At 35.7% G+C, this 14,555-nt stretch overlaps 1 protein-coding gene across 1 annotated transcript in view; it reads right to left on the bottom strand.

Moving 5' to 3' along the window:
- Positions 1–14,319, bottom strand: part of iqgap1 (IQ motif containing GTPase activating protein 1) — a 59,213-nt gene extending 44,894 nt beyond the window's left edge. The window contains exons 1-2 of the mRNA XM_051115176.1: positions 14,099–14,319; positions 10,550–10,652 (exon numbers count right to left, since the gene is read on the bottom strand). Coding sequence (XP_050971133.1) covers positions 10,550–10,652; positions 14,099–14,144 — 149 coding nt within the window. The 5' untranslated portion in view covers positions 14,145–14,319. The remainder of the gene's footprint in view (positions 1–10,549; positions 10,653–14,098) is intronic.
- Between the last annotated feature and the right edge of the window lie 236 nt (positions 14,320–14,555).

The following is a 14,555-nucleotide window of genomic DNA, read 5'->3' as shown; positions in this document are numbered from 1 at the left end:
GCCGATATGTTTTGCCGATAAGATGAATATGTTAACTCACATGTGCTAAGGGTGTGCTAGGGATTAGATCATGTCAGCAGTGTGGCTCATTCTTGAAGCAAAGTTTTGACTGAATGAGGAGTAGATTCACTGTTTTGGATCGCTGCATTTAAACTGAGAATACACATACAGAATGATGCATAGCAATAGCACGTGCAGTGGCAGCAGCGGCTATAGGAGAAAACGCGCAGTTGTTCCATTTGGGATAATTTACTGTTGCCTGTTTCATATCCAGTCACTAGATCGCTAAATGCACATTTTAAATGGTTTTATGGTGCTCTTTGTTGTATTTTGAAACCCAATGGCTGTGTTTGCACATGACATGATCTGCATTTAAAATAAAAAGTAATTACGGCGCGCGGTCAGTGAATTCTCTTTCTTCGGCGGCGCAACGGCAAAACACACTGTTGCTCATATGAAACATTTTTCGTGAATATGACACAAGTGAGGTACAAAGCATTCTTTATAAGTTAAACAATTGGTTAGCAGGCAAATGTTAGTAGCGACCATACTTTTGGATTCATGCCGTTCGAGCCAATACATTTAAAGCCATAAGCGGCTGTGTGTCCTGTTTTCCCGGTTGGTCACGAATTGCCACAAACTTAATAATATTTATAGTTTCTTTTCACAAATCATCACCGTCTCACCCTTTAATTTCGCAGGTTTGTTTTCTTGGCATTTACTTTTAATCCATGTTGTCGGATCATTTATGCGGGTAAACTGCGTGTGGGAAATAAAAGAATAATAATAAAAGAAAATAAATTAAGAATTCGTTAATACGACTTTTTAATTCGTTCCCTTATTTTACAAATTAATAAATTAATAAAACATAGGAACGAATTAACAAGTTGTAGGAAATAATTATGTTCGTGTCCTGCAGCCCTGTCAGAGCGAAGTGCACCATATAAAATAATTAGAAATTATAATTAAACATGACTTAGTGACTACATTTCTATTACTTTCTTTCCATGTTGAATGCCTTTGTATTGCAGGGCTCTAGACTGATCAAAACTGTCACATTTTTTTTTTTTTTTAATGTGCAAGTTAAAATTTGACATGGTCGCACTGCTCCATACAGCGCGGGTTACAGAGTTACAAAGCCGTGGCATATTCAGGATTTCACTGATCACGCGAAGAGTAGTTTTCGTTGTGAGCGCTTCGGGTGTAGAGCCTGGTTTGTATTTGTAGTGTCAGCACGAGCCAGGCGGTGACGGCAAAAAGGACGCGACTATTCTGGAAAGATTGCGGACGGAGGATTTGGTTTTCGAGTAGGGTAAAAGACCGCTTGTTAAACCAGAGAAGGTAAACATGTTGGTATTCTTGTGCAAAAAAGGTGTACTGTTTTGCCAGTTGGTCACGAATTGCGACATAACTTAATATTTTTATTTTCCCAAATCCTCACCGTCTCACCCTTTAATTTCTTAGGTTTATTTTCTTGTCATTCACTTTTAATCCATGTTTTCGTATCTCTTACTGTGATAAATTGCGGGTGGGAAATAAAATATTTTGTGGGAATAAATTAACAATTCGTTAATACTACATATTAATTCGTTCCCTCATTTTACAAATTAATAAATTAATAAATCATAGGAACGAATTAAGAAATTGTAGCAATGAATTATGTCCTGTTCATGTCCCGCAAAGCACCCTCACAGTCACCCAGTTTAGTTCTACTTTTCTGTTTTCGTTTTGAAATGTTGTATTCAGATTGCAAAATCGAAAGTGAAAGCATCCGAAGTTCGGCTTATAACATAGCAAAAGTGAACTTAATTTACAAAATTCAGATCATAAATAATGCTAGTCTACTGATGAAAAAGAAGGGATTGAATGTAAACCACTCATTACTATTTATTTAATCCTAACAAATAAGTTATTGTTAAAAACTAACTTTCCAAATAAAATGATATATATCGGTATCGGTATCGGCCAAAATGAGATGAAAAAATATCGGCATATCGGATATCGGCAAAAATCCAATATCGTGCATCTCTAATATATATATACATATATATATATATATACACACATATATACAGATAGATAAGGTATATAAGGAGCAAGTGTAAATCAGAGGTGAATAAATAGCCTACCACAGATGCTGTCAATAGAGTTGAAAGTAGCAACAGATATTTTCTTGTGTATTGACAAGTACATTTATGGAAGCCCATTTCCGGCACTGAATAAAAAATAAAAAATAAAAAAGGTAACTACAACTGTCACAATTCTGACTTTTTTTTCTCTCGCAATTCTGAGTTTACATCTCTCAATTCGGCCTTTTTTTCTCCCTCAGAATTGTGTGATATAAACTTGCAATTGCGAGTTATAAAGTCAGAATTGCAAGAAATAAACAATCCTGCAAATCCTCCAATACTGAAAAAAAAAGTCACAATTGTGATTTATTAAGTCAGAATTGTGAGATATAACGTCTTTTTTTCCTCTCAGAATAGGACTTTGTAAGTTTATATCTCAAAATTATGAAAAAAAAAAAAAGTCAGAAATGCAGGAAAAGTCAGAACTGTGCGATTTGTGAGGAAAAGTCAGAATTAAGAATTTGTATCTCGAAATTCTGACTTTATAACTTGCGTGTTTTTAATCACATAATTTTAATCACATAATTCAAAAAAGTCAGTATTGTGAGTTTGTATCACACAATTCTAAAAAAAAAGTCAGAATTGTGAGACACAAAATCACAATTGTGAGAAAAAAGCTCAGAATTGCAAGTTTTTAATCATGCAGTTCTGACTTTATAACTCTCAATTGCTCGTTTATGTCACATACGAGAAAAAAAGAAGTCAGAACTGTCAGATACAAACTTGCATGTGCAAAAAAAAAAGTCAGAACTGTGGGTTTATCTCACGCAATTTTGACTTAACTCACTAGTTTATATCACATAATTCTGAGAAAAAGTCATAACTGCGAGTTTGTATCCCTCAGAATTGTGAGATTAAAAAGTCAAGATAACTTTTTTTTATTCAGTGGTGGAAATGGGCTTCCATATACATGGTTCAATTCATCGATTATTGATTGGATTTTGTAGGTGTACTCAAAAATAAATGCGAGTTGATTGATACACCACTACAGAGAAGTCTTGTTTACATTGGAAAGCTGAGTTATGACATTTAGATTGAACATTACAAAAAAAAAAATATACATGGACGAATCATTCACAAAATCTACAACATGCATTTACAACAAACGCTTTTTTTTTTTTTTAATTTCAGGCAGACTTGTAGTGTTTTAATACATCTTTAAAAGGATGTAAGGAAAGGGCAGTGTATTGCACAGTTCCCCACATCCCCTGCATTGTTACTAATACAGTTCTTTTCCCTACAGACAGCCACACACACACATACACATACAAAAGGTTTCTGTACTTCACTTGAGAGCATATTTAAGACCGCCTGTAGCTCAACAGGAAATTACATAAAGTGTTTTTTTGTAATAAGAGGAACAGGTCACTGTTTTTGTATGTCAATTTAATAAAACATTTGGACAGACTCACAAACTGTCATTAAAACTGACCTTTCTCAGTCTGCCTCAATTTAACCATCCATGAAAATTTAAAAAATAAAAAGTAGAAAATAGCATTCAGTTCTCAGAATTTTGTGGTGGTAGTAAGAAGTGCAGAGAAGTGCAGAGAGCAGCATTTCGGCTGGAAACTGAAGTTTAAGTGGCGTTCAAACTGACAGAGTGACCTTAAATGAATCATTTTCAATGAAAAATGACAATTTCCAGTGACGTGAGCAGCAGCAGCTGCGGTGAAGTGAAGTGATGTGGGTGTGTCCATAAATACACTGACAAGTATAACTTTATGCAAATGAGAAGCGACATGAACCGGCCAATAAAACAAGAGTTTGAGAAGTTACTGTTACTGTGAGCAAGCTGCCTACATAGTGATGTAACCAAAAAAGGACACGTGGAAAACCCTGTCAGAAAATGACAAGCAAGTTTGATTCTTGCATTTATAATCGTTATTAATCATGAAATGCTGCACACTATAAAAAAAAAAAAAAAACTTTTTTGTGAAATCAACTTAATCAACTTGTGAAATAATTCACATTAGGAATAACATAATACTGTTTTTCTTTGAAATTGTGTTTCAATAAAACACTTTTATGGTAGAAAAACATTTTTCACCAAAACAGAATGACATTATTTTTGATTGGATTTATAAAAGCTTTAGCCAGTTAACCAACCTAGCAATAATAATGCAGATGCAGGAACACTTTCTATTGACCCACAGTACATTGACCTGGTGACCTACAGCAATAAAACTGCTATCAGCCTGACAGAGACATAAATCAACACAATGTTTTCAAAACAAAGTGTTCAATTTTGAAACAAATCATCATTCTAAGCATGTAAGATGCTGTACTGGCCATAAAAGAGATCTAAATATTAATATAACTCATCTAAATATTTTCCTTGAAGAAAACAAGAGAGCATAAAACAAACTATTTTATATATTAACACGATACTAGCACAAGATGTATATAATGCAAAGTAACAGAGGAATTTAGCATAGGCTACACCTATAGAGAGTTATGAGAGGGGTGGGGCAGTTCTGAAAGGCTGAAGCAAATATTCGCAGCGTGAATGCCAGTAATAGCAGCGGTGAACCATACTGCCTCATGGACAACTGTTGCTGACACATATACACCATTGGTTATCTTCTCACAACCCTCTCTCACGCTTCTCTTTCCCTGTATCCACAGCATCAATCTCTTCTCCACATTTACAGAACAGAAACCTGCAATTAACAGCAGGCAAAATGAGAGGTTTGTAAAACACTTCGAAAAACTACAGCAAGCTGCCTGTAGACGTCTTAAAACAGTTTTCACATGGAGAAGAAGACCTCTAGGTCAATTACAAATAAGAGTGTCAAAAGTCAAATAAATTTAAAATCTGGTTTAAAACGTGGTAAATTCTTAGATATATACTCAAAATGTACTTAATTTTTTACAAAATTGAATGGCTAAAAATGTCATGTGGTCAACTGACATTTAGAAGTATAAGAAAACATTCATATTTTAAACCTAAATCACTGTTTTCATCCGTCATTAGAGCAGTGTCCCGAGCCACTAACACCGTGTCCCAACTACACGCGACGTGACAAGATTCCAGCGACAAGCAATTTGGGTGTCCACACCACACGTGACACAACACCGCGACGTGACGCTTATCACAGCCATTCAGAAGGGCAGAAGTGCACTGCACTTCCAATGAAATGGGAAGTTTATGATATAATTCATAAACTGAAATCTTTTTAAAATTATTAAATGTACATACTGAGTAACTGATACTGTCTTCGTTATGGAATACACTTGTTGGTTCGCATTGAGGTCACGGTTTTAATGTACACCTTTGCTTTCATTTATTTATTTTTTTTTAAGATTTGAGGTAAACTTTCTATTGCTGCTTTCAGTATGGCTATAAAGGTGACACAAAATGATATTCAAACTCACATTAGACACATTCAGCTTTGAATAAAGCACATAAACCATACCTGACATTATCACTGTCATTGTTTTGTATGTTGTTGTTCCAGCCGCGACGTTGCGGAAATATAAACCGATTCTAAAACAGAAATTTTGTGTGTCGCCTTATGGCTAGTTGGGACAAAAACTCCAATTAACATGGAAAAAAAATCTTTTATCACATGTTGCAGCGTTGCATCATGTGTAGTTAGGACACGGCGTAAGACAAATCACTCCAAAATCTGCAGCAATATATTTCATTATTTCATATTTGATTAAATCATATCCTTTCTGATTTGGTAATCATAGTAGGCCATACGGCTTTCGGTTTTATTTTAATGAATCATGCAACCCAAACCTACAAAGTCACCTTTGTTTTCTGTCACTCAAGGTTATTTACAGTTGATCTCATCAGTATGTTTCCCTTGGAAGAACGTGCCAGAGACATTGGATTGGGTATGACTTTAAATAGATAACATACCGGAGACATGTTAGTCAACATTCCCCAAGAGCATTTTACTAGACAGAATTGTAAAATGAAGTAACAAAACAAAAAGCATCTGAAGTGCCAACCAAAAATGACTGACTCCCGAGGGTAATCTATTACTAGCTCCACCTGCACAGCTGTGACCTTGTGCCCTAACCTTCACGCATCTTCACTCATCTAAACCCAGTTTTACAGCAGTTCTGCTTCTGTTGTGCTCAAACTACTCTAATTTCTAGATGACATCATACAGTAAAAAAAAGATGGTTATTTAAAACGGTTTGGTTCTTTATTCCCGCCCTTTTGTTTTTAAACTCTTAACTGTCAAAATTCTTTCAAACCACCTTATTAGTGATTTTCTAGAGCTCAGCGTTACAACTACATAATGTCAACACACTCAACACATTAAGTAGGTCTACTTAATGTCCTTTTCATTTTGTCTACAAATTAACATTCTACGTTTACTTTAAAGCTTTCATACTGTAACTGGGTTTTACCAATCGTGTTGTTTTTCATTTTAGAATATCAACAGAGCATGTGTGAGCAGCTCTGTTTAGTTGAGGATACTTCTCTCCTCTTCTAAGCAAGCAAGGGACAAATCTTCAATTTATGATCCACACTGTTAGACTTCTCAATTATTGCTTGGATTTATGCATAAACATGACCAGTCACATAAACATTAATGCTATCCCATTGTTTTTGTGAAGGGCTCACACAGTCCATTCACAATGGCTACTTTTGACCTTTGTAAACACAATTGCTTTTACTTAAAGGGTTAGTTTACCCAACAACGAAAATTCTGTTATTAATTACTCTCCCTCATGTCATTCCAAACCCATAAGACCTTCGTTCATCTTCAGAACACAAATTAAGATATTTTTGATGAAATCCAAGAGCTTTCTGACCCTCTGTAGACAGCAAGGGTACTACCACTGTCAAGGTCCAGAAAGGTTGGAAAGACATCATTAAAGTAGTCCATGTGACATCAGTGGTTCAATCGAAATTTTATGACGCTACGAGAATACTTTTTGTGCACAAAGAAACAAAAATTATGATTTTATTCAACAATTCTTCTCCTCTGCTTCAGCCTAGCGCCATATTGGAGAGTATCACAATGCACGCGTCAATAGCATGCATTGTTTACATGTGAGGAAAGCCTGTGCATGATATTCTCCATGGCGCTAGGCTGATGATTGTTGAATAAAGTCGTTATTTTTGTTTCTTCGCACACAAAAAGTATTCTCGTAGCTTCATAAAATTACGGTTAAACCACTGATGTCACATAGACTATTTGAACAATTTCCTTACTACCTTTCTGGACCTTGTCCGTGGTAGTACCCTTGAAGTCTACGGAGGGTCAGAAAGCTGTCAGATTTCATCAAAAATATCTTAATTTGTGTTCTAAAGATGAATGAAGGTCTTACGGGTTTGGAACAACATGAAGGTGAGAAATTGATGACTGAATTTAAATTTTTGGGTGAACTATCCCTTTAAACAAATGGAAGAGACACACTATGACTAAAAAGTGAAATGTGACTAAAACTTCTTCACAGACAGATGCTGACACATCGAACAACCTCATCATCTAACGAGAAAAAGAGATCATAGAGAATTATGAAGATATTTCACTGGAAATTGGTCTTCAATACATACATTTTGCTGTTTTGTTTTCGTTCTGCAATTATTCATTTTTGATACAATTTCTTATGTCAATACAAAATATAAGTACCTAACTGGCACGACTTGCTGTCAGTTTTATTAATACCAGTTTTATTAATCTAGCCCTGCTAGAGGCTATACAGTATTTACAGACCAGGCAAATAGAGAGGTTAAAAAAAAAAACATATATATATATATATATATGTATGTTTTTGTGGAAAGCATTCCAGGATTTTTCTCCATATAGTGAACTTTAATGGTGATCATCTGGTTGAAGGTCCAAAATGCAGTTTCAATGCCGCTTCAAAGGGCTCAACACAATCACAGCTGAGGAATAAGGGTCTTATCTAGCAAAACGATCTGCCATTTTGTAAAAAATAAATAAATAATTCACCACCTACATCATGCATGACCTTTCCAACATGACTATGTAATATGTGAAGTCGAGCTAGTGCAAGATGAGCATTTGTGGTTTTAAAAAAAAAAAAAAAAAAAAAAAAAGTATATACACTTTTATGTTTTTGTTTTTTTTTTAGAAAATGATAGATTGTTTCACTAGATAAGACACTTATTCCTTGGCTGGGATCGTGTAGAGCCCTTTGAACCTGCACTGAAACTCCTATTTGGACCTTTAACCTGAAGTCCACTATATGGAGAAAAATCCTGGAATGTTTCCCATAAAAACCTTAATTTCTTTTCGAATGAAGAAAGAAAGACATGAACATCTTGGATGACATGGGGGTGAGTAAATTATCAGGAAATTTTAATTCAGGAGTAAAGTAATCTTTTAAGGTTATAGCGCATTCAAAGCATTATAAAAAGCTGCTGCTATTACAAGCATTATTATTTTTAACAGTGTAAAATATGAAATGGTACAGTTGACATTCACAAATGGAAATAGAGAGGATAAAATACTGTAGGTGCAAAATTTGCATTGCATCGCTCAGAGACACACACACACACAATTCACTTGAGCGCATCATCATACAGACCTTTGGGCTTTATAGCAGACAGTAATATGGAAATAAACTAATGATAAAAGCCGTTTGGAAATATCTGCACTGTGCTATTCCAACAACTATCACAAATTCACAACCATTTGCTTTCAGACACTGCATATAAACCTGCGAAATTCCCATCATACCACAGACTGCTGCACGTCACGATCGCTGCAAAACCCAAGCATTCCAGCATTTCTGAATCAAGCCTGAAGGCAAATACTCTCAGCTCAACAAGGCCTGAGAAAGAAATTTTCTCTCATCCTCTAGGCAAAAGCCTGATGGATGACGTCGAGCATAGCGACTGTGTTGGTGTTTTAGTTGATTTATTAAAGTGCAGACAAACTGTAAAGATCTGATGTTAGAGCAGGACAAATGAGGACACCTGAACAGGGTATAAAAAGTACAGACTTTGACTATATTGAACTTATCTGCCCACTATGTATACAGTGGCGTTTCTTTTTCTCCCACTATGTCACGCACTCATTCCCTCAAACACGCAGACACCGGAACCAGTCTCTATGACAACCTCATGTTGCCACAGCTACAGAGTGAGATACTGAAATCAACAGGGACTGACTCACTTCCTCTTGCACCACTGATGTGTCTATGTGTGCATGTAATGAGTGCACTGACAGGCTATAAACTCCATAATCTCCAAAAAGATCAGAAAAATATAAACAGAGCAGAGTAAGGAGTTCAACCCTTAGTATCAAACTTTGATGTGCACAGCAAGTCCTCACACACCTTTTGTGGTTCCTCATAACGTGTGGCTTGTTGAGGAGGGGTGTGCTACTACTTTTCTAAGCCAGCCAAGCTGGGCCAAGAAATGATCTCAAATGCCCATGGAACCACAACAACATGCTTCAAATCACTTACAACACACAAACCACAAAGAAACACCCTGACAACCACCCACAATGGGCAAGCACTAGTCGCATTTTCACAGGAAAATGTAAAAACCAACCAAACAAACAAAAACCTACAAATTCAAAGTTTGTGGTGAGTAAGAATGTACTTTCATTCATGCATTAAACTGTTCAAAAGTGATGGTCAAGAAAGGTATAATGTTACAGAAGTTGAATTAATTCGAATTTTTCAAATACATGCTGTTCTTTTGAATTTTATATTCCATCAAGGAACTGGAAAATTTATCATGGTTTTTAAAAAAATTATAAACAATTATTAATAATAAATGTTTCTTGAGTAGCAAATCAGCATACTAGAATGATTTCTGAAGGATCACGTGACACTGAAGACTGGAGTAATGATGCTGAAAATTCATCTTTGCCTTCACAGGAATAAATTACATCTTAAAATACATTAAAGTAGATAACGGTTATTTTAAATGGTAATAATATTTCATAATATTACTATTTTTACTGTACTTTTATTCAAATAAATGCAGCCCTTGTGAGCATTAGAGACTCATTTTCCATACGTCTTTGGGTTAATTACAGTAATACTTAACCCAAAAATAAAATTCCATCATTATTTTCTTACCCTCATGTTGTACCACGCTTCTGCATTACCCAACAGCTGAAAATTTCTTCAGAATATCTTTTATGATCCACAGAAAACAGGAAGTCATACAGGTTTGGAATGACATGAGGGTGAGGAAATGATGAAAGAATTTTTGGGGTGAACTCTCTCTCTAAAGTTGACTTAAATAGGAATTCATGGAGAGCCTGGATTATTTAGAAATTCACTGTAGTGGGTCTTGCTGGGACATGCATGAAGGCACCCACAATCATGTGACAAGTATTCAACTCAGAGACATTAAACAACCACCAACTGAAAGCTAAGCTGCTATTTAAAGCAAAACGCTCTGTATTAACCGTCATGAATTAACATAACTGCCGAGGGGCTGAAATGGAGAACTGGTATCTTACCGTTTAGCCTCTTCCAAGTGGCACAGGTATTCATAGGCCATGTTCTGTTGACGCCGCTCATCCATCTCCTCAGCGGTGAGCCGCTCCACGCCATCCAGAACAGCTAAAATGAGACAGGCAGGTATACAAGATGTGAGACTGAAACAAGCTGGAGATATGTACATAAACATTCAAAAGTTTGAGGCCAGCAAGATTTTTTTTTCAGGAAAGATACATTAAATTGATAAAAAAGTGACAGTAAAGACATAATGTTACAAATGATTTCGATTTCAAATAAATGCTGTTTTGTAACTTTCCTTTCTTAAAAAAAAATCCTGAAAAGAATCTAAAAATATTAGGCATCACAATTGTTTCTTGAGTAGCAAATCAGCATATTAGTATGATTTCTGAAGAATCATGTGATACTGAAGACTGCTGAAAATTGACATTATAAAACATAAAATAGCTATTTTAAATTGTAATATTTCACAACATTACTGTATTTATGATTAAATAAAGGCAGTCTTGGTGAGAATACAGCCTAAGTGCGAATTTGGTTAAAAATGCACTGACCACAAGCTTTTAAACAGTAGTATATAGATATATTAGTCACACACTGTACATATTCACTAGATATAGTGGCTCTCAAATGTTTAAAATAAAACATTAACTGCTACACTCTAAACAAACCGTTTTAGCAGTTTATGCAAACTTCGCAATGTATAACATGTCTTGCATGCCTGAACTCCAGCAACCTTAAGATCTGTGATTATTCCACATACTGACATCATTTAAAAGGGTTTAACATCATGTGGAAAAAGAAGATAAATCTAATTATTACTGTAAATGGCTGCACATATTTCAGACAGAAGAAGAAAAAAAGGAAACTTTGGAAAAACACATCTGTCTGTGAAAGACCTTTAGTGAGGGTAGATGCCATACTGAACTTTATTTGAATGAAAACAATGCTGCCTTTTCAATGGCACAGGCTATATAAAGGTGCACAGACTTTTTTATGGAGATTTTGTTTACTGAAACTTACTAAAAAATAATATTTCAGCTAAATAATAGGCATGTTGTTAAACAGTACAACAGTACTTCTATCTCTCACAGCCTTATTTACATGCCTGAAAAAAAAAAAAAAAAAAAAAAAAAAAAAACACACACTAAGTTATACGATTTGGGGGGGAAAAATCCTAATTTCTGTCTCTAGAGTTGTTCAGGAATGTTAAATATGATCTGAACTGTTACAACCCACTTTATTTGTAGCTTTTCCCAATGAGACCCTATTAATATGCAAGATGCAATTCTAAATCAAACTTCTGTTGGAAAACAAACATTAAGGAAAAAAAAAAAAAATCAGCCTGCAAAGCTCTGACTCATACACTGGATTTCTTCCGAGTCTACGAGCAGATCCTAAACTTTGAATATATGTTTTTATAAGAGTAAGATCATAACAGTTGCAGTCTTGAATTATGAAACATCAATACAACCATTTGCCCTGCAAGTCAAATGACTTGTTTGCATGTTCAAACATGAACAAATCTATGACAAGGATAGTCCTTAAACTACCCTTACGTAATTCCCAGTGATACCCTTCTTCAGCGAGGTATTGCTGTAAAGGCTTTCCAAAAACAATACAATTGATGCCATTTTTCCATTTGATACAGAGAAAAACAAAGTCTAAAAGGTAATAAAATTATATAATTCGATTACCAAATGATTTTTTGATCAGAGGTCAACAGACTCAAGACTACATTACCCTACCTGTACGTAATAACTAGTTTTAAAACATAAGTGAAATACAGCATTAATTTATGAAACGATCCGTTTTGATAAAAATCATTCTCACTCATTTCCTCAAGTCTCTAACGGAAATTCTTAAGTCTCTCCCTTCTGAAGTGCTTTAGTCCTGGTCTTGCCTTCAAAGACTTTCAGCACAAACCAATATCATATCAAGAGCAGGCTGTGGAGGAGAATATTCGGTAACGGTTAACTAACTACTACACTAATTACTAAGATAACGATTCAAACTAACTACATGACAAATAACCCTTACTTTGAGCATTTAACTGTTTTCAGATTGAAACAGAATGTGACAGAATTAACTAAAACACCTTCATTGATTAAAAAAAATAATGTTTGCACAGTTTGTCATATAAAGTCAATCCTGCAAAAAAGCTGAATAATTCTGAATGTGTAAAAGTTACAGAATTAGTCACCTAAAGTCACTACTTAAAGGGCCAGTTCACTGTTGGTGACATGACCAGACAAAACTGAAAAAGCCTTATGGCTTTCCCTTTTGCTAAAAATACGCGCAGATATGATCTGCAGTTTTCATAACGCATTTTACATCAGCTTTTAATGACAAATAAATAGGGATGTCCAGGTGCAGGCAACACTGAGAAAAATATATAGCTCACCGACACTGCAGATGTAGACTATTAACATTTTAACCATACAAAGCTGGTTAAAAATTTGCAACTCACTCATTAAACTTTCTATTTACTTAACCTATCATTTTGATTGTAGGGTTTGATTCAAATTGTGCAGTTTAAAATCTTGTTTCAATCAACCAAGTGTTTTTATTAACGAATCGGATGAGTGAGTGATTCGATGACTGGTTCATAAAACCAAAAAAGACTCGTCTCCACCCTCTGCCCTAACTATACAGCTTTCTGAAAGCGCCAATGAACGAATAAGCAAGAGAATCTAAACGAATCTTTAAGTGAATCGATTTAAAAGATTCAGTTTACAGATACGATTCACAATTCTAAAGTAACAGCCTTTATATGTCTAACTCAATTTCTAAATCGAGTGGTCTGGCAGCTATGGGTTAGTGAAATGGATGATTAAAACTGTATTGGTACCAGAAACAGTTAACCGCCTTCACGGTAGCAAAGTAACTTTCCATAAATAGTCAGTTTGGTAATGGGGTTTTCACTCAGGCCAGGGGAAAAAAAAAATTATTACGCACGATACAAAGACGCTTTTTACCAGCACTAGAGTCACTGGGAGTGACGTTTGACCTTCGTTTGGGCGTTTATGGTGACTGGTTTTCTGCTTGGAATAAAAACAACACTTCTAGAAGAGCGAGATAAAGAATCGTTGTGGAGTGCATGCAAACCACTGACTACTTAAAAAAAAACTGTTTTTCAAACGGTTTAGATTACAGATAGACAGACAGTATGTTGGCCGTGCACAGTCGTTTGATGCTCAACTTATGTAAACTTGATTAGCACCACGGTTCAACAGAGAGAAAGAGTGAGGATGTCAATGCTTCACGTAAAATTGCAGTAAAAACAACACGCTTGGTTGTTCAAAAAAGTTGTCCAGGTGACGCTCGGTTGTGCCCTACACATACAGTACTATAATGCGGAAGTTGTAAGACATGCCGATGCAAACTTGAGCATTAAAAGAATGGCCAATTGTACATAAACTTCAAAATCAGATGACTGCCACTTTCTTTGAATTAAAGCATTTGCATTCTGTGAAAACGAGCAGCTTTCTTGTAACACACAGAGCATCACGTTTCAGAAGAACGCCTGAAGAAAACGCATTAATACTTACACCCATATCTGGGACGGAAACCGTCTGACTCGTCAGAAGTGGACATGTTTTCTCAAAAAGTTTAGAAGTCTTATTTCCCGTGAGTTTTCGATGCAGTCCTCTGTCCTTTAGGATTTATATTTAGACCTCGAGAAGGCACCTCTGGCCCCCTTCTTACTTCGCTGCACAGTTTCAGCGACTGTTTTTCTTGAAAACCCACTGATGTCATGGGCGTGTTCCTTCCTAAATCCTGAAGTATGCGTTTCAGGAAACACCCATTTTAAGAAGATCGGTTCAAAACTTTTCACTGTGACTGCAGCGCCCTCTACTGCCCACACACGTCATATTCGGCCACCGCACTCGGTAATTCTCGTTTACAATCGTGATTCTCCAGCAGGGGGCCTCAGCTGAGCAAACTCTGTTGCGGGACACGATTTTGAGGGTTAGTGCGGGACACGTGTGTGAGAGATAAATACGC

Source organism: Labeo rohita, chromosome 7, assembly GCF_022985175.1.
Source record: "Labeo rohita strain BAU-BD-2019 chromosome 7, IGBB_LRoh.1.0, whole genome shotgun sequence".
Taxonomy (NCBI): Eukaryota; Metazoa; Chordata; class Actinopteri; order Cypriniformes; family Cyprinidae; genus Labeo; species Labeo rohita.
The sequence above is the reverse complement of the archived record's forward strand: the minus strand, read 5'-3'. Positions and strand labels throughout refer to the sequence as shown.